The sequence below is a fragment of the Diospyros lotus genome, chromosome 8 (assembly GCF_014633365.1).
Source record: "Diospyros lotus cultivar Yz01 chromosome 8, ASM1463336v1, whole genome shotgun sequence".
NCBI classification, from domain to species: Eukaryota; Viridiplantae; Streptophyta; class Magnoliopsida; order Ericales; family Ebenaceae; genus Diospyros; species Diospyros lotus.
In genome coordinates, this window is record NC_068345.1 from 492,198 (window position 1) to 515,296 (window position 23,099).

At 36.9% G+C, this 23,099-nt stretch overlaps 2 protein-coding genes across 12 annotated transcripts; both read right to left on the reverse strand.

Moving 5' to 3' along the window:
• Nucleotide 1: 1 nt before the first annotated feature.
• Nucleotides 2–7,333, reverse strand: LOC127807536 (deSI-like protein At4g17486). 6 transcript variants are annotated; one of them, XM_052345464.1, is made up of 5 exons: nucleotides 6,871–7,333; nucleotides 5,610–5,703; nucleotides 2,539–2,796; nucleotides 1,024–1,311; nucleotides 2–505 (listed from the first exon to the last, which is right to left on the reverse strand). In XM_052345464.1, exons 3-5 carry the CDS (start codon nucleotides 2,747–2,749, stop codon nucleotides 258–260), a joined length of 747 nt encoding a protein of 248 aa, XP_052201424.1. In that variant the 5' UTR covers nucleotides 2,750–2,796; nucleotides 5,610–5,703; nucleotides 6,871–7,333; the 3' UTR covers nucleotides 2–257. The 6 variants fall into 6 exon arrangements, with proteins under 6 accessions (XP_052201424.1, XP_052201423.1, XP_052201422.1 ...); XM_052345463.1 differs by having other exon boundaries at nucleotides 2,539–2,814; XM_052345462.1 differs by lacking the exon at nucleotides 5,610–5,703 and having other exon boundaries at nucleotides 2,539–2,814.
• A 3,402-nt stretch (nucleotides 7,334–10,735) lies between these two features.
• LOC127807568 (J domain-containing protein required for chloroplast accumulation response 1) lies at nucleotides 10,736–22,444 on the reverse strand. 6 transcript variants are annotated; one of them, XR_008024738.1, is made up of 9 exons: nucleotides 21,730–22,441; nucleotides 18,892–19,745; nucleotides 18,402–18,820; nucleotides 17,956–18,061; nucleotides 16,424–16,491; nucleotides 16,069–16,131; nucleotides 15,911–15,988; nucleotides 11,497–11,683; nucleotides 10,736–11,059 (listed from the first exon to the last, which is right to left on the reverse strand). XR_008024738.1 is itself a non-coding variant. In XM_052345528.1 (9 exons), the coding sequence occupies exons 1-9, from the start codon at nucleotides 22,125–22,127 to the stop codon at nucleotides 11,021–11,023; spliced, it is 2,202 nt and encodes a 733-aa protein (XP_052201488.1). In that variant the 5' UTR covers nucleotides 22,128–22,429; the 3' UTR covers nucleotides 10,736–11,020. The 6 variants fall into 6 exon arrangements, 3 of the variants coding, with proteins under 3 accessions (XP_052201488.1, XP_052201489.1, XP_052201490.1); XM_052345528.1 differs by having other exon boundaries at nucleotides 11,497–11,673; nucleotides 21,730–22,429; XR_008024739.1 differs by lacking the exon at nucleotides 16,069–16,131 and having other exon boundaries at nucleotides 21,730–22,444.
• Between the last annotated feature and the right edge of the window lie 655 nt (nucleotides 22,445–23,099).

Below are 23,099 nucleotides of genomic sequence, written 5' to 3' on the forward strand. Positions count from 1 at the left end.
ATGTTCACAAAACCATTCTACTACCCCACTGTCTTTACATGATGTTAGTAGAGGAACACAAAATAGGATAAATAAGAGGAATTTAAGCATAGAAGAAACATAACAAACATAACAATGTTACAAAAGACAACAAGCGATGCTACACACACGGCCCCAAAATACAAAGACAACACCAAGCTGCCTCCCCCCCCCCCCCCACCCAATGTTTACTCAACACAGCTAGCTTGTGGATGCATTAAAGGGTTGGATTTTGAAACCTACCTTTCCTTTAGTAGTGGGCCATTGCTCGATTTTCTCAGCTCCCAGGGAGGTAAGCAGCCCTTCAAGGGTGATTGTAAGAACAACGATGAAGTTGATAACTGCCTTTGCCTCATTGAGATAGACGACAGGCAACTGACGGAACTTCTCAGACTTCTCTTTTCGCTTTCACAAGCTTCGTAACTCGGATCGTGTCTTACAGCAGAAATCTTAAGTGCTTCCGGCAGTATACAGTTGAAGGTTGAACCTAGCAGGATGGAGTAAAGGGGAAAAAAGCAAGTTGCTTAAATTACATGACTCAAGGTAAGGTAGGGCATCATAATAGCAACTGGACCAGAAGGGAAAAACAAATAAAAGAAAACATGCCACTTAACCATAACTCTGCAAAAGGTATTTTAGACTACCCCCTTGACACATTGACGATCCCAATAGCATTATGAAAGGAAAATCAAAATTGATCATTGATCAACTCGAATTATCTGTCACATAGATACACAAGTATACAGTCCCTATTAAATTCTAAACATTGCCTAAAGTGCTATGATGGTGCAAGTTTATATAGACATCTACCTCTATTGCATCATAATTCCTAAGAAAGGTCCTACTCTATTATGATGGTGAGTACTGCAAGTGATCCAGTAGGTCCCAGCTGATGAAATGAAATATTGAAAGGGGACCCCAATATGCCTAGCATAATTCATGGGGAAATTTTGATTCGTGCACACAAGAAACTCAATAGCTCAGTGGTTTGATGAGGGAGAATACCTATTTTTGCCAGGCGATTTACCCATTTTGGAATTGGTTTCCCTGTCAGCTTGTAACAAATGTCCTTGCAAAAATGGTTGCAGTTCTTGGCAATCAAGTGATATGTGTCACCATTATAGTTTGAAGAGTGGCGCTCAATTAACTCCCTAACCTGGACTGGATCCAAGGATGTAGTTCCAATATGTATTGACCTCCTAAACTTGAAGCCTGGGCATTGTCGAGGTTCAACCTCAAAGACACCACTGGATGGATAGTCATGAGCTCCAAAAGCATATTCTACTCCATGGACTGAAAAATACAGCAGGAAATTCAGATCTGAATAGAAAGGGTAAACAATAATAGAAATTTGCTGCTTGCTCAGGACTAAATCAACTGATCTACAATACAATTCACATGGAAGAGACCCTAGTAAAAAGAATTCTTATCAATAACAAGAGGACAATATTTTACAGGTCAGTCTTTGCACAACTGCTCTAGCACAAAAATGATAGGGCTACAAGATGTAACTTCTCACTTTTCCCAGAAAGTACGCTGCTACCAAAGGTATTCCTTCTCACTCTTCCTGTTTAATTTCTTCTCCAGAAGATAAATAGGAGACATTGACAGATGAAAATGGAAAGCATGAATTTCCGCAGTGGAAAATACAGATGCCATGAATTTCTGTCAATGAAGATAGATTCCTCATCAGGAAACAGCATCTTTGCTAAGTAAGGATAAGGCTGCATACAATTGACCTCTCCGAGAGCCTGCAATTTGGGAGCCTTGTGCACTGGGTTCACTGGAGGAAGATACATTTCTCATTCCACACAATGTGTCTTGTCTGTTTGGACTTGTACATTTATAGAACATGTAATTCATATATTCTTCAGAATTACTAAGATCCATATCCCAACACTTGTTTCTCTACCTTCATTGAATAATGTCAAGAAATACTCCTTTAATCTCTCCTTGATGACCCCTCTATTAAACATGTTCATTTTCCATGAAAAAATGGAAATTCAACATAAAAAATTGAAAAAAGAAACTAGAAACTGAGAACTCTATCAATCAGCCCTCACCAACCCGTTGCTCTTGTATGGAATTGCAATTCAACATTTATGTTAAGACTTTTAGGTTACAGACTCTCCCTCCTTGTGTGGAAGTGACGTGGAAGTGTCGCATGTCTCTGTGTGCTTGTGCATGGTAATTAAAAGAAGCCACATCTGTCTAAATCATTTTTCTGATTAAATGCTGTGCAGTGTTCTAAAGCAATGCACATAATCCAACATTCCAACTTGCATTTGGGAAAGTTGTGGTATGGATGACTAAAGGATCAAGTGCATCTGAACAACCAAGGCTAGGGTGGATACAAGTCATGCTCGCTCGATACCAAGTGGTTAAATAGAGAAATCTAAAACAAGAAATGAAAAAACAAAACACAGAAGAAAATATAGGAAGAAGTAGCAAATGAACATAAAATATACATCAGAAAAAAAGAAAAAAAAGAGTCAATAAAGATAAAGCAGATAGCATTACCTTCTACTCCAGAATGAAAGATGCCAAAACCAGCCCAATAGACATAGCCATTCATAGGTGTCAAGTCATACACATTTAGATAAACTGGTGTATTTCCAGGACCATAACTAGATGGTTTGACTTTGGGAAATAAGCAAAAACGGGTGGCTGATTTGGCTCTCAAACGAAAAGGCACTTTTGGTTTCCATCCTTTCTTCAATCCAAGTTTCATGTTGCTTCTGAGAGTGAGACCAATGGTCACTCAAGGCAACTTGTAATCTGCATGCATGGACAAATCTGAAAAAATGTAAGACCTAAAGAAATCAATAAAGAAGATAGAAGCAGAAAGGCATATTAGGGATATAGAAAAAGAGAACTTAATTCTCTTATACATAATGTATGTAACTCAAGTAGTTGATATAAATTCCAGAAAACATCCTGATAGAAAATTGTCCATATGTTTAAATCAACAAGCATCTACAGACTTTCTTCAGTGTTTGAGTGGTTAAATGCAATATCCCGCCGTCTGCTCCTTGCAAGTAGGTAGAGGCCACATCCTTTCCCTTGAGGAAACTCATCTTGGCTCTGCAGGCAGTGGATCACTCCAAAGTCTCCACAAGATAAGGGGGGAGGGGGGCTCCCCTGTTTACAAGTGTTGGGGGAGGGTCGGGTATTTTTATGCAGCCTATTGCTTTTTTACAAAGATGTTATTTCCACAACTTGAACCCATAAATGAGCAACCTTAATGTTTCTACCAGGGCTCATCCTCAATATATCCACAAGAAAGAAAAGAAAATATTCAAATATCATTAACAACTAGTAAATTCTGTAAGTTTGAGAAGGGGAAATGAATTTATTTATTATTTGCCTGTCAAACCTACATGGTGTAAATGACTTAATTGATGTCACAATGATCCTTGAGTGCTTCAGAATGTACAAAACATAGTCAAAGGGATAACTTACACACACAGTAAAAACTTCGAATTTTCTTAAATATCGCAGTTGGTTCTGTAGTTTGGAAATATGATGAGTGGTTTTAATGTGAGACATTTTGAAGAGACAGACTAGGGTATTCTTCCCAAAGGATGATATACTGTCGTTCAAGGATCAAGTTCAAAAGTAGCTAATTTGTGGATTAAGCTGAAGGAAAGATAAAGATGAAGTCAATCTTTGCCGATAGATAAATTAAGAGTATTTTTATTTGAACTAAAAATCTCATTATTGGGATGCAATCTAAGCTGTTGTTATTTTTCCCCCAAGAGACTTTGATCTGCAGCCTAGCCCTCCCAACAGTGCCAGACATTAAGGTCAAGCATTGGAATAGCATGGTGATATGCTTGCACAGTGCTTATCCATCTCTTCATACTGTATTGGTTTCTAGGTGTATTCATGGCTGAAAATAATACATCGGTATGATCAGTGAAGCAATTTGTCAATTTTGGGGCGCTTATAATCTGTCATAACTGGATTCATATATCTGTTAATCTTATTTTGACTGCAGAAGGTGAACTTTCACAACCATCTTATGTGGTTGGCAAAGAGAGGACTTCAGACTGCAAGGGGAAGTATAGATAACCATGTACTCCATGGAATCATAACAAAAGGAGTGAATTTGTTAGATAGAAATCTCAGCCTGGATAAAGTACAAAAGCATAATGCAATAGCTGTTTTCTGGAGGCATCTTATGCAAAAGGCAAATGTTAGGCGCTCATAGTTATAGAAGTTCCATAGAGAAATGCAGAGTAATTGATGAAACAAAAAAACATGTACATCTATAAAAGATATAGTAATAATAAAGGATGAAGGTTTGCTGAAGTGTCAGAATCTACAATAGTCAAAAGGGAAAACCATCAATTAGCAACATTCATAGAATCAAAAACCTCCACATGATTCATTAGAAAAGATGTGAGAATCTATTTTAGTTCCCTTTTCCCTTTAAGTAGAGACCATGAGAATCTTACAAATTCAAATATCATTACCAGGCCTTTAGAAGGGAGATGGTTTACATTTATCTATTCTTGTGGAGTAATGTGCTTGCTTTAGACATATCCCCAAGGTTCATCAAGTACTGAACATCATATTCAACTACTTGAAAAACCAGGTCAATCAATTACTTTCAAAGGTAGGCTATCTAAAAAAATTGGTTCTTCCACTGAACAAAGGCAAAAATCACAAAAGAGTTCATTAACAATCTTCCTGAAGCCAGGTTAACCTCACCTAAATCAATTGGACATGATACAACTAAAAAGAAGCAAATTCCAGCCATGCCCCTTGTCCAACCACTCAACTAGGTAGACTTTGACATATGTCTAGAATATGGGATAAATGCCACAAACTTTTTGCAAGAGTACTCACAAAATCATATGAAATAAAGTATTAGAGATACCAACACCCCTAGAGTTTAGAATGTTATGGTAAATGTGTGGTCAAACAAGAAAAGACAATAAAAAAAAATTATCTGTAATAAGATTGGAGTGATGCTTACTGAGAATAGATTTGGGAGAAGTGCTTAAAATGGTTAGGACATGTGAGACAAAAATAAAAGACTCACTTCTAAGAAGAGTGCCTGAAATGGAAGAAGTTTTATGACGAGAGAGAGAGAGAGAGTAAATAAAACTTGCAGAAAGATCAGCAGAAAATTCTTAACCATGACATGGAATATATTGACTTTTATGGATAGTTGGATACAGATTATTGGTGAGTTAGGATCCACGTAGTTGACCCCACCTATGGCTATGAATAGGGCTTCGTTTGTTGTTTTCATACCAACTCTCCCAAAGACTAATAGGAAATAGGGAGACTACTTTACAACCTCATGTTAGGTTAGATGTGAATAGTGCAAATAGCAAAACAAAAAAGATTACATTCAGGTAGCAATATGATTGATGTTTTAATATGCCATTCCCCTCTAATGGGAAAAGTTAGCAATAACAATAGCTACAAGTTCAAGTTATGGCCTGAAACCAAGTAAGAGGTAAGTTATGATCTAAACCAAGTTAGTAATAAAAAGTTGCTATGATATCAGTTAGCAGTAGCTGCAGCTGCAGCTGCGATCTCAAGTCAAGAATCCAATACAAAGTTAATTCTGTTACCAGAATCCTAAAAGCATGCTGCGTGAGACCTTTTCTTGACTACATGTTCTGTAGTTGATTCACCAAAGCTACAGTTTCCAAATTGACAAAGATCCTGAAAATTTGATGCAAATTCTGCATCTTAGTTGAGAAATGAGACATTTTTCTGCTTTAGTATAAATAGCCATTATTTCAACAGAGAAGTAAAAAATAGCACAATAGCAAATTATCATAACTCGTCAAAATAATTATTAAAGAACTTTCCACTAGATGTTGAACCAGCGATAATACTGGTCAAAGAATTCCTCCAATACTTAAAAGTATTTTTTAACTCTAAATTCTTTTGTGTTATCATTTCTTCAACAACTGAAAAGGACAGGAACTCAGAAACAATTATGAGTGCAGAGCATGTCATCTCTTCAAAAGATCTGGGCTCAATAGGTGATGGATCAATGGAACTTCTACAGCCCAAGGGAGGTCAACATTATTAAATTACTCAATATACAAACTGACTACCTTTCTAAGTAGGTATTGAAAAAAATAGGTCAAACAACTACTCTAAAGCTAGCTTCGATAGAGAGAGCTGGAAGACAAGTCAAAACAATAAAAAGAGTCCTCCTAACAACTTGGAGTTGGTAATATGAACCCAACAGAAATACAAGAAAGCCACCCAATAAAAGATTGACCTCTAAATGCAAAGCAAACAATATGGGTTCCCTCTTTGTTGTTTTTTTAGGCACAGGACCATTAAGGCCAAAAAGAAAATGATTACCCAAAATTACCACTGTCAAAACATTGCACAATTATCTGGCAGCAGATAACCAAGAACAACAGATTACCAAAAGAGCTTCAAAGTACAGCATATAGTTGAAGATAGCTTAACACACGTAACACCCCAGAGCATTTCCACAGGAGAATGACACAAATTAGGTAACACTCCTAAAAAGAAAAACTAGGATTTTCACCATTTTTCGCAGAAACGAATAGAAGCAAGCAAACAAACATATCAGTGGCCAAGGAAAGCGGAAGCACCAGATTCACTGGGCAATTGAGTTGCATTGCATATTCTGAAGTTAATTCCACCCAGAAATAGGAAAATAAAAGGAAGACCCAAAGAAGCAAGACCCGTGAGTCACCCAGATCAGAGAATGCACCCATAAAATGGACAAATTCCTTAAAAACTGACCCTTTATCAAGAAAATGAGAAAGACCCAGATCAGAAAACAACAGCGGCGGCAATCGAATGACTGCGTTTAGAGAGAGAGAGAGAGAGAGAGCTCACAGATGCGGAGAGGATTTCCATTGAAAGAGAAGACGCGTAAAGAGTAAAGCAGCAGGCTAGCAGCTACTGCAGAATAATACGTACAAAAATCACTGTACGTGCATAGAGAGCAGAGCAAATCTGCAGCTAACCCAGCCAGCCCCTCTCAGCCTCAGCCGCAGCCCCAGCCCCCAGGTGAGGTAACAAAGCAAACTCAAGAGTTAAAATTTCTGGCGAAGGCTGCTCCTAGTTTTCAAGCCACGCAAGCTTTTCCCCTACTCTTTATGCCTTCAAATCCGGATAAATAAACCATTTTATCCCCCAAAAAACATATTCCCAACAAACTAAAGATGATAAAGGAAGATGAAGAAGAAGACAAACACCTCCAAATATAGGATGTTCAGCTCGCAAATGAACTCTCTCTCTCTGTCTCTCTCTCTCTCTCTCTCTCTCTCCTCTTTTATCGTCTTTAAACTGAAAATGTTTCGTCCTCAGATCAGACTCACATCCTTTCTTGTATTTACTGATATTTTTTCCCAAGTAAAAACCTTGTATTTATTCATTAACTGAACTGTCTGCTTCTACATGCAGACATTTTTATGCAAATTGATAATAATAATAATATTTATATTTGTGAATTTGTGATTTTAACATTTTCAAATTAGTTTAATTACACAACACCCCCCTCCCCCACCTCCTCAAAAGTCTCATATTTTAACGCCCTTCTAGAAAAGAAAATTAACTAGGTACCCCTTAATTTTTTTTACAAAATACCCATTTTACCCTTGTTCTCAGAAATACAAAACAAACATTGCATCGAGATGGCTAGCTAAGCGTAACGATCTCGCAGAGAGAGGGGGAGGGGAGTAGAGTACAGTAGAGATGGTGATTGGTGACACAATCTGGAAAGAGAAAATTATAATCTAAATTTAGGACTTTCTGGTCATTTCAACTTCTATGAAGAAATTTTGTACTATTTATTTATTACTTAAAACATAATCCTTTTTTATTTTATTTTATTAGAATCACTAAAATAGTTCATAACCGTTGTTTTTAACTTTATCATCATGATTATAAACCAATAGTTAAAGATACAATAAATAAATATATATTATTTTTATTAATTAATAAAATATGGTATATTTATTATTATCATCTAATACAAATATTTTTAGTTTAAAAATAAAATATAAAAAAGATTACAATTGACCTTTAAAAATAACATGTGCCCCTCCAGAAGCAAGAACCTACCCATAAACAAATTGACAATTAAATGCAAATTAGCTAAGCAGGCAGGCAAGGAATCGCTAGCCAGCCCAGCCTGCACAAACCATAAATATGTAGCCCAAGTTGGCCGGCCACACAAGACCATGGTGGGAAACAAATGCCTTGAGAATCAATCCATTCAACTATTGATTTCAATACTTAGTTATAATAATATTTTTTATGATATTATGTAACACATCCACATATATATATATTATTAAAAAATATCATAATTAAATGTCAAAATAACATCTCCATTATCTCTCTCTCTCTGGTGGTTTGATGTTGCAATAATGGAAGTCAACCAATGCTTGTGCAAATTTACACAATTTGCAGGCTTTGTCGTGAAGAGATAAGCAGCTCTGCTTGTGACCTGTGCCCTAAAAGGTTCCATGAACTTCTTGTGTTTCTGCTCGCTTTATCTTATATATTGTTGAAAAAAAAAAAAAAATCAATCAAACTCAAATATAAAAAAATTTTACGTAAAAAATTAAAAAAAAAAAAGTTACGACCATTTATGTAACAAAACTTAATATTCTCTCTTTAAACCCAAATCTTAATTACACCTAATTTCCATCCCAAATCCCAATTACACCTAATTCCCATCTTTCATCGAGTGATTTGCACACCTTGAATAATAAGCCAAACATCTTATTTATAGATTTATTTCCTTGTTCACCAAGATTAAAATTTCATTTCCTAAAAATAATTAATAATTGACTAGTACATAGAATTATACACTAAACAAAAAACCAATATTAAGAATATGAAATCATCTTCAAAATTAATTAACATTTCTTGCTAAAAATCCCAACAAACCACCACCTTAGCGAGATTTCCTAAAAATATTCGCCCATTCTCTGACAACGACCATGACTATCTATTACTGATAGTCACCATAATCTCAATTACTAAGATTATTGTATCTTATCATAAAAGATACAACCATTTAAGCATATACCGCCCTAAGATTTTCACGGTACAATGTCAAAAAATATCTTACTAAAAAACTATGGTGCAACCTCCATGCTTAAATTCCTTGGGAGCTCTTCAACTATCAATATCCTTTTCACTACACACTTTGCATCATCGCCGAGCCAATGTCCGTGTGCAAACTTGTAGATCTATTAGAAGTATCACATCTTCTTTCATAGCAACTCTAGCGGCATGCCATGAGGATGTATCCATCTCTTTAGAGGAAATTTTCATCTCCTACAATATTGAGAGACGAACTTTCAACGTCACAATTTTTGGAGTCTTTTGCCAAACTTGTTCCATCAGCGTGACAATCCCTTTTCACATAATCGGATTGTTTGCACTTCTAGCAGATCACTTTACTAGATTTTTCAAAGCCTTCACGAGTTGGTTTGTCTTTCAACACCTTATGTAATCCGCATTGGATCAAGATATCCTTAACTTGTATTTGTCACAAGCCAAAATTGATTTTCCCATCAATTTTTTCACAATCAAATTTCAACATGTTTGATATATCTTTTGCATACTAGGCGATCAATAATTAAAGCTCTGATACCACTTATTGAGAAAAAATAAGATGAGAAACAAAAGATCTAATCACACTCAAATACAAGAGATTTTTATATGAAAAACCCTAAAAAAGAAAAACCACAATTATCAGGATGACAGAGAAAAAATATCACTATATAGTAAAATTTACAACTACAAAACTCAATATTATATCTCTAAACCTAAGTCCCAATTACACCCAATTCTTATCTTTCACAAGTGATTTGCACATCTTGAATAGCAACCCAACCATTTTATTTATAGACTTATTTTCTTATTCACCAAGGCCAAGGTTTCATTTCCTAACAACAATTAATAACTGACTAATAAATAGCATTACACACTCAATAGGAAACTAATATTAGGAATATAAAATAATCTTCAAGGCTAACTAGGATTTCTCATAAAAAATTCCAACATATATATATATATGTGTGTGTGTGTGTGTGTGGTTCTTATTATTTTTCTTTATTTATTTATTTTTTGTGGAAAAAACAGATACTACCATTTCCTATTTTAATGTTCACCAACAAAATGTTAAAAAAGCATGAAAAAACATTAATGTAACAATATCTTTATTAGTTATTATAATAAACATTATACTCAATAATTATAAATAAATACTGTTTTTAATATCAATGATTAGGTGGTTGTTTAAAATTACAAAATCATGGAAGAAGTATAAATGGTGCGGCTAAAATTTTGCCAACATCTCATACGAGATATTTTCCACTTTGCTAGAGACACATTGGCATGACTTAATACAGTTTTATTCTATAATTATCTCTCATGAAAAAAAGAAGGATAACCCCTTATAACATGTAGTTGTGAGTTCAAATCGCATATACTAAACTATATAATAAGATCAAATATTAATTGTTCCATGCAAAATATTGTCTATTTTAATTTAAAGACGTATGATTTAATCCTTTAAAAAAATCCTCGTGAAAAAGAGAAAAAAGTCCCTTAAAACCTGAAACTCTGCTTCGTTTGCACCCAAGTAGGATCCCAAAACCCACCCAACCTCCCCAAAAAAACAGTAGAAGGGATATAATACCCTTTCCATCCAAACATGCTAAACTCTGGGCAGATGCTCTTCAGAGTAACTACAACAATATTTCTTTCTTCATATTGTTTTGCTAGGAACAACAACAGTTTATCGAGGCCAAAGAGCAATCTAAGTTTGATATGGAAGTGTTTTCATCACTCACTTTGTCTTTATATATATGCACAAATGATGTGTGTAAAAGGCCTGTTGATGTAATTATGTATATGTGCAGCATCTAAATGGTATTTACGTGTTTACTTGCCAATAACAGCAACAGCAACGCAAGACCACATGTTCCTCCAAAGGCGGCACTTTGCAACCAGGCCGCTGAAGTCATATGGAACCAAGTGAATTAAAATGATCCCAAGCCTCCTGAACACAAGAAGTTACCTGTTATTCAAGCCTTGGATGTTTGCAACTAAGAAAACACAAATTAAAAATTGATTGGTGAAAAAATTAACAGAACAGGCATCTTCTACACATTGTATATCACTATGAAACACAATTAAGAAGAACACAAAAGATCAAAATGGTGTAGTGATTGCTTCCATAGTTCTACTGCTACAAATTCTGATCAAATGTTACTTTCGCTTCACTCCTAGGAAGCAAGGGAACTTAAAAAATCTTAGTAATGAATAGTGAAGTTTCATAAAAAAATAAAAGCTAGCCACTAAGTGATCCCCACATTTGCCAGTGACAGGTTGGCAGACCCCATGAGTGACATGAATGACCTTGCACTTCCTCAAAATGGAAAAAACATATTTTTATCCTCAAAACGAATTATTTCCATGCAAATAAACTACTTTTACCTGCAAAATTTCAAATACTTTTTCTGCAATATATTTTTGGTGAGAAGCAGCCCCCTTTTGCTGTAGCTTATCTGGGTGTAAACACAGTAAAGCTTTTTGGTATGATCTCTTCACTGAACTTCCTTCGATAATATCAACAAGTGCCACAGTCTTCCAACCACTTCCAGGCCAGAGAACCTGCCCATGACTTACAAAATTCGTTAGTTCAAGAGATGAAGAAAGCAAACAATAAAGCACAAAAGAAGAAAAAAGCAAGAAAGAACAGGTGGCATATCAAAGTAATTTAGAATCAATTGGGGATGTTCCAAATCCTTCCACCCCCCCCCCCGAACCAATAAAAAGAGGAGAGAAATTTAGAATATGATAGCGCAACACAAGATTACAACTTATTACGTGCATCAGAGCAAAAGACAGACCATGTAGACATATGCTATCTTGTTGGTATTTTATGAAGAAAGAAGAAAATGGAAGGGAAAAAAAATATCAAAGCGAAAGTTGTATATTTTATTCAATCGTAAACTCCAATTTATACAATTAAAATGTAAATTGAAATGAGCATAAAGAGGAGAATAATATGGCATAATATCCAACCAAAACAACTAACAAACAATATCAGATATTTGTTAATTTATTGGTTATGGATAATCCTAATTTATTTTGACTTCTTCAAACCACATCAGCAGCTACTAAGTCAAAATTCAACACTCCTTCTTGATTTTGAGACTGCAAATGCAAAGCATTTTAATTTTGGCATGTCTTGGATATAGCATATGGGCATTTTATGATTTTATAGTTATGAGGCATAGGCATGGTTATGGGTTTTGGGGTATAGGCATTTTTTTTGGGCATAGGCATGGATATGTTTTTTTTTTTTTTTTAGTAGAGTTAAAATAACTCCTCCTCTTCATGTTGGTCAGCAGCAGCTCTAGCTTCTCCTTCTTATTGTTGTGATCTGCACATAATTGTGATGTGACCTAATTGACCACATTTGTTGCACTTTACATCGGGCCTCCACCAACACTTGTGTTGTGGATGATTGGCTTTTTTTGCAGTAAGGGCAACGTGGATAATTTTTACTATTGTTGTTTCCAGCATTTGTAAGCTTCTTGTTGTGATTCCAAACCTTTTTTTCACCAGTGGGCCTTGTTTGTGCTTGCAAAGCTCCTTCAACAACTCCTCCTATTCTCACAAGCCTTCTTTGTTCTTGAGCCTGTAAAGCATTAAGTAACTCTACCAAGGAAATGCTTGACAGATCTTTTGCATTTTCTAGAGAAGAGATAATGAGTTCATACCTCTCTGGAAGTGTAACAAGTATTTTTTCAATGATTCTTTGATCAGGAAAATCCTTACCTAACAACCTCACTTTGTTAGCAAGGTTAAGCAACATGTCAGTGTACTCCTTCACAGTTTCTGACTCCTTCATTCTTTGCATTTCAAACTCTCTGATCAAGTTTAACACTTGCATATTCTTCACTCATTCATTGCCTTGGTATTCTTCTTTAAGATGATCCCAAATGGCTTTTGCTGAAGACAGGTTCATGATTTTTGTGAAAATATTAGGAGAAACTGCAGCATATAAGTAGGCCATGGCTTTAGCCTTCCTTGTCTTCCTCTCCTTGTGAATCTTTATTTGGTTCACAGTTGGATTGGCCGACAAATCAACGACTACGTAATCTTCCTCAACTGCTTCCCAAAGATCTAGTGCCTTGAGATGGATTTTCATTTTAATAACCCATACTTAATAGTTGTTGCCACCAAATATCGGTGTTGCCGGCATTCCGTGACTTGATTCTGCTTCCATCTTTGCAGATTGTTGGCTTGAATTTGAGTGTTTGTGAATATGATTTTTTTTGTTTCTCTCAACTCACAGGTCCCTCAAGAAAAACGCTCTGATACCACTTGTTGGTATTTTATGAAGAAAGAAGAAAATGGAAGGGAAAAAAAATATCAAAGCGAAAGTCGTATATTTTATTCAATCGTAAACTCCAATTTATACAATTAAAATGTAAATTGAAATGAGCATAAAGAGGAGAATAATATGGCATAATATCCAGCCAAAACAACTAACAAACAATATCAGATATTTGCTAATTTATTGATTATGGATAATCCTAATTTATTTTGACTTCTTCAAACCACATCAGCAACTACTAAGTTAAAATTCAACATGCTAGCACTAGCAGAACAAATGAAAAACCTAAATAGGTTGCTAGAAATTTTTCACAGCAGGCATTCCTTCTCTCCTCTAAATAAAAGTGATCAGTATAGAAGATGATCAACATCTAGAATGAAGCATCTCTGGGCACCAAGCACCAGGTGCTAAATGTACTTATTTAAGCACTCAGACAAACTAGAAAGAAAGCAAAGGGTCAATCATCTGAATGTGTGGATACTCACTCTGCCTGAACATCCTATGAAGAGACGCATAATCAAGAAAACTCGGTTTTTTCACACAGGCATGTTGGCGATGCAGAGCTTGATTTGATTTATGACACCTATGTAGAGCCAGTAAGGAGCTTCCAAAACTTAAACAAGACCGAATTAGGAGTTCTATTTTTGCCCTTGTCTTCGTGTATAAATATGTGAGTATAATTCTTATAATTGTAACATTCTCAAATAGTGAAAAAACACTTAGTGCGGCCGTGGACGTAGGCATTCTTTGCCAAACCACATAAATTCAGTCGTGTGTGTGTGATTTTGTTCCAAGTTTTCTTCATCACTTGATTCTTTCCCTAACAAGGCACAAATAATAGAGAACAACGTGATAAAGAAGATCCCTAGAAGATCCCTAGATGAGTCAAGCATTCCTGGTGCACGAGACTCCCCACTTTGCAAGTGTCAAGGAGGGTCATCTTTCTACACATCCTTACCCCTTCCTTCTAGGGGTGTTAAAAAACACTGGTGAACCGCAAAAACCGCCCACACCAAACCGGACAGCACCGAACCACACAGTTTTTTTAAAGAGGCGGTTCGGTGCGGTTTGGAAAACCTCCAAACCATGGTTTCGCGGTTTGAAGGTTGGCGGTTCAGTTTGAAACCGAACCGCCCGATTATCCTTTAATTATATTAAAATATATATATATACAATATAAAATATAAAATGAGAAACGCAATGGGGGAGGGGGGTGTTTAACCAGCAGTAACCCTAAATCCCCAAACCACTTCTCTCTCCCCCTCTTCGTCTCTCCCCCTCTTCCTCTGTCAGCATCGGCGACGGCGACACACCCCTCGCCGCACCAGGTCCAGGTCTCTCACCGACAGACCCATGCCCCCGCCGGCCGCTGTTGCCACACACCTGGCCCTGACTCACCCGCCGCAACCCAGACACCAACCGAGGCGAGAGCGACGAATCGACCCATCCTCCCGCCGGCCACCGCTGCCACACACATGGACTTGAGTCACTTGACCCACCCGCTGCACCCAGACACAGATCGAAGCGAGAGCGACGAAGTTTGTGACAAACCGACCCCCACTGCTTGTCACATCAGACCAGCTCACGACGCCATTTCGATCAAGGTACTGCAATATCCTGACTAAAATAAGATGGGTTCGAAGCTTTTATTATTTGGAGTAAATCTTAGTCGATGAGTGAGTGTGGAAGTTTGGTGATGGTGAACTGAGAGTTGTTACATTTCCAGCAAACTGCGGAAACTGAACCGCATCGCACTGCAATCTGCGGTGCGGTTCGGTGCGATTTCTCCTCACCAAGTCAGACCAGTCGGTTTGCTTATAGGTGCAAACCGCATGTGCGGTTTGGCGAATTTTCTTGGCCCAAAACCGGCCAGACCGAGCCGTGTAGACCCCTACTTCCTTCTAAACAAGTTGTTCCTACAACTAGAACCCCTGACCTTCTATTCACAAAGGAGTAACCTTACTATTATTACCAAGGCTTGCCATTTGGCATACTACAGCAATAGCTAGAAAAATAATTCCCTAGCAAGATTTAGAATTTGAAATTATGGCAGGAAATAAATATTAATTATATGAATCAAAAACAGGTAAAGACAAGTAATTTCAATTTCGTTTCTGTTGAAAAACGCCAGTTCCAAACATGGCATCATAACTATTTTAGAGTTCACATGTGGTCGGCTCATGTCAGTTGACTGCACTTCCTGTTGTCCGGTCATCAGCAATCTTTCTATGGTACTACATCTATGTGGATCCAGCTTCCTATTACCCCTTTGAAAGGTTCAACTGTGAAGAGTCTATGAAGAGTTTCCCAGAGAAAGAAGCTCTAAAATACTTGGGGGTCACCACAGTCTTAGAAGACATGACAGTGTTGGAGCCCTCTTCTAGTGATATGAAAACAACATGGTAATCTAAAGTCAAGTGTCTTAAGGCTTTTCTGTAGCTTGCAGTCCATAGGGACAATAAAACCGATAATAAATTTGAAGAACAGAAAAGAAATGCTTACATATTGTAATGTTGACAAAAGTGAGCGAATATTGCCTGCCCTTCCGTTTGACCATTGCCGAATTTTAGCATCTAACATCTGCATTAGATTTATAACTAGTATAATTAATGCATTTTACTGTGATTGGAAGCAAAGTTGCAGTGAGGAAGTCTAGATACTTGGATATCCTCACGACTGTCCTCTGCCTGCAATTTGTCTTGGTCATTAGATAATTCGTGTATCTGTTCATGCAGCCAGGAAATTTAGCACATCAGTGAGTACAATTGCAACTGAAGAAACAAAGCAAAATAAAGACCTCCAAATGGAGATTCATTGAATTGTTTTCAGTTTCTATGATCACGAGATATCAAGCTGCATCTACAGAAAGACTTATGTGTGTTTATCATTAAGAAACCACATGCTACTTAGTACTTACGAAAATAAATATATATATATATATATTTCACAAGCAAATGGCAAACAGAAGGTCAGAAAACAAAATTAACAAAAAAAATGCAACTGAGGACTCAATACCGCAAAGTTCTCTTGGAAGAAGTCATCTATGCTTTCAACTGCAACCTTAGTATCACCAGGAAATGACACTGAGAAGAAAAACACAAGTAATTTGCATTGGAGCACAATGTTCTTTAGAATGGTGGATATCAGTAAAGAAATGAAATGTAATATCAGAATAAAAAAAATGAATAAAATATGTAGTTCGTTACAAATTTAGTATAAATAGCATCTAAGAACAATATGCTTAATTAGTAATACTGTTATGTTTGAAAACAGGTTCTCAATCTAAATATTGCTAGAAACAAAGCTTGGATATATTAATACATGTATGTCGTAAGATCTAATAAGTACAAAAGAGTATAACATGGACAAACTTATGAAATCATCTGACAGTGTTCCAATATAAGGTGACTATTTTGACTTGTATCCTTTCAGAGAGGCCTGAAAGATGTTTATGGAGCATTTGCTCTAAAAGATTAATAGAGATAATAGCAGAGATGCTTGTCATGCTGCAAAATATTACTTATATTGTCAAATAACAAGTGATCCCCCATTTAAAGATAGTTACTAGCCTTCCAGATTGACAAACATTACAATACCCATCATAAACAACATCATATCAAGCCTTAAATCCCATTATGTAGGGTCGGCTATATGAATTCTAGCTCGCCAATCCCACTGTTGTTTAACTTGTCAAATCTCCCTGCTCATAGAAAACAACATATCAAGCTTTAATCCAGGTCAGCTGCATGAATTCTAGCTAGCCAACCATTTTTATCTATAGCTTTATCTTCTGTAAAGCCCTTTTATCATACCTCGTAAGTCTCCCACTAGGGACCTGTTTGGCCTTGCTTTGAGGGCCGAATTGAGCTGTGTTTGCACCTTATCATGGAAGTTGGGGTGTTTGACAACGCGTTGTGTTGAATCCCCTGAACGCAACCTCACCATTTTGGTGAGGTTGCATTGTGTTGTCTCTAACGTTGTGCCATTTTTACCAAATTTCAATTTTAATCTTTGTGAAATAACTAAAAAAGTAATATACTACTCATCATTCTTATGTTCCTTTTAGTCATTTTACCATTTTAACTCACCTTAACTCAATTATTTACAAACACTTATACATAATCAAACTCCCCTCAGCTTGACCCACTCACATGACCTCAGGGTCAAATGGGCCCTAAGTTTTTCTTGGTCGCCCTTTATCTCTTTTGCTAAAAATGTGTTCCATTTCATTCTTTATTAGTCTTCTTCTCACATACCAAAACATAATGGCACAATTCATGAAGAAATCGATTTAGAGAAACAATTAATATAACCACTGCAGACAATATTTTCTACCAAGATGACATATGTGCCACGCTGCAAATATAATTGGCAGCTTCAACATCTCTAATCAAATGTACCAGGAATGTGTGACTTTATTTATTTTTATTTTTTTGCCTTATTTCTAACCATTCCTAATCAGTTGGCTCTCCCAAATTTAGAGTTTTATTTTATTTTTCATAATGCTACATATCATTGATTGCAAGTAGGAAGTTGAAAGAACTAACCGGAACTTGATGGTGAGACATGACCAGTAGAAGTTTTACTAACTTCAAAGACTGTGGTCTTTGAGAAGGGCTGCTGTTTCAGTGATTCCCCAATATTTTCCACTACCTAAAATGTTAGCAATGTTCATTAGCCAAAGAGAAGAAAAAAAAGAAAAGAAATGTTAACAATGTTGAAGCAACCAAAATCTGTGCAGCCAGTATGCGTGAAGGATTACTTTGCACCCTGGCAATCGGAAATCATACTTACTTCTCTCCCCCCCCCCCCCCCCGCCCCCCAAAAAAAAAAATAAATAAATAAATAAATAAAGAAAGAAAGAAAACAATATTATTAATAGCATAGGTAGAAGCAAATAACCATAAATTCACAAAATTAAAATAATTGCTGCCTGCAAGAAGGGGGGGCAGGGGGGATATCAGGGGAAAAAAATATAAAAAAACAAAACTACCTTGACAGAAGCATTTGGTGGTCCTTTCATCTTGTTCACACTTTGATTATGACTTTTTCCATTTGTTTGGCTTCTGTTAACACTTTCTGCTCCAAACTTGACTGTGCTTTTCCATCGACAACTCTGACTCCGAGTTTCAGCATCAACATTAGGCTTTGAAATATTTTGTTGATTGAAAATCTTAACAAATTCTTTAACCTTTCCTCTAACTCCATTCCTCCCAAGATTTTCTCCAGATTTTCTTCTTGAATCTTGAGGCTGAGGTCCCTTCACTTGAACTGCTTCTGCTCTATCTTTATTAATTCCTTTATCATCACATTCCTTTACATGTTTACTCACATTGGCATTTGAATCAGATTTTCTCATCTTTTTCACCATGCTATCTTTCATTTCAGGGTTCCTAATTGTTTCATTAATGCCTGCAAACAAGGAAATGGATTTAGAATATAAATTGGTGATGTCTTCCATACCTGACCAAAGCACAAGGTACCTTGAGCCTTATTAGTATCATAGAGAAAAGACCGCAGAGGCTTCATCTCATGTTTCTGGGCTTCTTTCTCAGTACTCCCACATAAATTTGCATCAGATAAAGGATGTGTTTTTATTTCCACTCTTTTGTCACTCAAGGCTACATCACTAGGTACAGTTTCAATGGTATCTGGAACTATGTGCATGGATTTTGATCCTGGGATGGAAAGAACTGCTTCTTCAACAGTATCACAAGGTTCATCCATGTTCTCATCAGTTGTTTTAAAAAGTGAACCCTGCTGCTTCCTGCCTTCACTGCAAGGAGACTGGCGGTTTTCTGAATCACTCTGGTTCAGAAGATCAAGACCAGAATCATGGAAATCTGCCACCTGTAACCCTTTGTTACTTTCAATCCTTCCATTTGAGCTCAAGCATCTCTCAGTTTTAATCCTCTCTTTTTGTTTTATAATGTTGCCACTTCTAACAGGAATTAATAGTGGTACCCCTTTGCTAGCCCATTTGTATATGGAGAAGTGAAACTGGCTGATGTTGATTGGAGATTCTATGCTTTTCAAATCCTTCTTCAAGTTGCCTCCAATATCTGATGACTCCAATTCACCAGCTTTGGTCGTGTGCGATGGGCCCTTAGGGAGAGAAGATTCATGGGACAGAGGACTTGGTTGATAAGATGGCCGAATGTCATTTCCTGACTCGCCTTCTTCATGCAAAGCTTCACTTGAAAGTCTAGAGAGAGGAGAGCTTGGAGTATATGAACAGCTCATCCCAATTGAAGTGGGATCCTTGTATTTATATGGACTGTGATTGCCTGAAGCAAATGCAGGAAAGTCCTTTGCCTTGGTCAATTTTGCAGGAAGGCTGGAAATCAAACAGAAGTTCAGGTAAGGATCTGGGAATAGGGTTGGCAATGGTTCGGTTTGGTTTCGGTTTTTGCCAAAACCATAACCAAACCAAACTTAAATTACTAAAACCAAAACCAAACCATTACCCATTTGGTTTTAAAAATTTAAAACCATAACCAAACCATTCGGTTTTGGTTCGGTTTCGGTTTAACCATGGTTTTTTTAGTTTAATCCATATCAACAAACAAAGACAAATAGCATTCATAAACTTTTTTGATAATTTCACAACAAACAAAGATAAATTCTAATAAAGTATCTTATTCTTGCATAAAGTTACAAAACTTATTGGATATAAAATCACATTTCCAAACCTACAATTGTTAAGATCAATAAATTCATATGTGCATAATTAAATTGTAATTTAAGCTAAAAAAAAAATTAGCTACGAAAGTTAATACCTTCATCAACAACATTAATATATTCTTCGTAAATTGATACATATCCATCTGAAATGAATGAGCCAACTCCATCTAACAAAATTATAAATATAAAAAATAAATTAATATGAAGAGAGATGAGGCAAAGAGTGAGAGGCAGCGAGGGTGAGAGAGATCCAGGGCGAGCGAGAGCAAGAGGGGCCGAGCCCTAGCGAGAGCAAGAGAGATCTAGCGAGGGCGAGTGAGAGCAAGAGAGATGCAGAGAGCGAGGGCGATTGGCGAGCTCGCGCGGAGGAGCAAGAGAAATGAGGCAGAAAGGGTGAGAGAGATTGAGGGCAAGCGAGAGCAAGGGCCGAGCCCTAGCGAGAGCAAGAGAGATACAGCGAGGGCGAGCGAGAGCAAGAGACAAGCAGAAAGCAAGGGCGAGGGCGGGCGGACGAGCGAGAGGCAGCGAGGGTGAGAGAGAGTGAGAGCGAGGTTGAGAGAGGAAGGAGAAGAGAAGGGGAGAAGGGTTTGCAAGCAAGGCAATTGGACTGGGGTAGGCTGGGCTCAGGTGGGCGGGGTTGTATATAATATATATTATATATACATATTATATTATATATATATTCGGTTCGGTTCGGTTTCGATTCGGATTTTGGTTTGATTTTAGTAAAAATCATAACCAAATCATACCCATTGAAACAGTGTTCGGTTTTTCCCCAAACCAAACCATTACCCAGTCAAACGGTTTTTAACTGCGATGACTAGTTCGGTTTTCCACGGTTTCGGTTGCAATTGCCATCCCTATCTAGGAAGTGCATGATTATCGAGATATCAACACTAAATATATATATCTTGCCAGCATGCACACAGAAGAAAGTAAACATGCAGTAAATTGGATGGCATTCTGGAAAGTTATCAATGAGAAGCAAATTAAATTTAAAAAGCGCAAAAAACAAGGAGGAATTTATATACAGAAAATGATGCATTAGGTTCCTCTAAAAGTGTAGACAAAAGTATATACTATCATACCTGTAAATAGGACACCAAAAAAACAAGAAGAAGAAGAAGATATCCTATTGGGGTACATTTGAATGGGTCATTTGACCCTTTCATTTGGAATTGAAATTCCAAATTCATTATTTGGATGCGGCGTTGTTGAAAGCATTTGGATTTGGGTTCAAATCCAAGATGCATTTGGACCCAGAAATATAGAAGAATTTGAAATAGCTCAACAACGAGCATAATTTGAAATGACAATATTAGAAATACAGGTATTTAAATTACAAATTTCAAACGACATCATTTGAAGTCACTCTATCCTAACGCAACCTTAAAGATTCGTAAAGATTACAGGAGAATCCATCATCTGCAATACTAGCAATCTAGCAAGAACAAAAGGAACAGCATAAAAAGAAGTTATAATGTATCTTTGTCCATAACTGACGTTCTGTGCCCAAATTTTCAGCACAGATTATTCTAATCTGCTATGAGCTCAAAGGACCAGAAATCATATACACAAGAACTGAATTAAGAAAAGACAAAAGAAGACGAAGAAGGAGAAGAAATTGAGTCCAAAACCTGAACTGAAGTTGAGAAGGAAGAGAGGTTCCAAAAGGATCAGTTCTTGGCGTCAAAGGGCGGGCAGGGCTTAAGACCCTTGAACATGGGGCCGAACCAAAGGGGTCTTGCGTAGACCACCTTGGCGAACTCAGAGACTCATCTCCCCTGAAAATATCGCCGAAGAAGTCATCGCTTGGGTACCGCCGGCGATTCGCGGATTCGTCGCCAAACACCGGGCTCTCGTTCAGGCCGGACAACGGATTCCGAGGTAAAAGCGTGACGTCTTCGCCAGAATTCATGGTCTCCATGAAACTGTAACGCCTCTCCTGCATCGAAGCCCGCCTCGGCGGACCGCCGAATACATCTTGAAAATCAATTTCCCGGTCCTTCGACTGCGTTTGAGCAAACCTCTCCATATTAACGGAATTCTCCACCTTCTTCCTGTCAAATGATGAAAATTCAAAATTCTTGAAAATGGCGGGAAATTTCGTTAACCTTTTGTGGCGTGAAATTGTTCGGTAGAAACCCAAGAAAAAGAAAAAAGAAAAAAAAAATTGAATTAAGCGAACGGCATCTGATTCAAGAATTCTGAGGTTTGAGTAGTGAGTTTCAGAGTTCGGGTGGAGGCTGGGAAAGAGACGAGACAAGAAGACAGATAAGAGTGGGGGGTTAGGGGCTGCAGAATTAGTGGCAATTGAGGCCACAAATGGCCGTGAGCATCCGTATTTTGTTTGGATAAGGGGAAAGTTCCAAAAGGCAACGGATTGTCATTGGGTACTTGGATTTAGTGTGGCGTGGGTTTGAATTTCTTTCTAATTTTCTCGGCAGCCGTTTGTCTGCCGGAATTTCTTGTTTGTGATTGGAAGAAAACTGGTGTTTCTTTCTTGTGATGGGTCCATGCCGCCGTGCCCAACTCCCCCGTCCAGATACCACCTTCTAATCAAGGAAAATACTAATTTCAAATCTAAAAGCCAATTAAGTTACTTAACTTTCAATCTAGTTAATTGAGTGCTTAAAAAATTTTAGAATTTCAAGTAAAAAAAAGTCCGCTAAGTGACGTGTAGTAGCATTATCCAGGTGGATTAATGACAAAAATTTATATTTTTGATCTTACACTATCATAATTTTTTCTTGAGACTATTTAAATTTTTTGTTATTTTAATTGCACTTTTAAACCTATTAACTCTTGTAATTTGACTTCTTCTTTTTTTCTCTTTGTGTAACTCATTTTTTTTTTATTATTTTAATTATACTCTTAACTTTATATTTTTAAATTAATTTAATTTTTATATTTTAACGCCAACATATACTTTATCATCCCACTTTACTTTTTTTTTCTTATACATGAAAGTAGATAAATTAAATTAATTCAAAAATATAATTAAAAC

Bases quoted from the DNA above. Each gene is read 5' to 3' on its own strand.
- LOC127807568 (XM_052345528.1), bottom strand. From the start codon at position 22,127: ATGGAGAGGTTTGCTCAAACGCAGTCGAAGGACCGGGAAATTGATTTT. The intron at 16,132-16,423 runs GTATTGAGTCCT...CTGCATGAACAG, and splicing joins TCTTCCAAGAGAACTTTGCG to ATACACGAATTATCTAATGA. The intron at 11,674-15,910 runs GTAAGCATTTCT...AGTCATGGGCAG, and splicing joins TTTTGTCAACATTACAATAT to GTTCTCTGGCCTGGAAGTGG.
- LOC127807536 (XM_052345462.1), bottom strand. From the start codon at position 2,749: ATGAAACTTGGATTGAAGAAAGGATGGAAACCAAAAGTGCCTTTTCGT. The intron at 1,312-2,538 runs GTAATGCTATCT...TGTATTTTTCAG, and splicing joins CTTTCATTCTGGAGTAGAAG to TCCATGGAGTAGAATATGCT. The intron at 506-1,023 runs GTATTCTCCCTC...CCATCCTGCTAG, and splicing joins AAATCGCCTGGCAAAAATAG to GTTCAACCTTCAACTGTATA.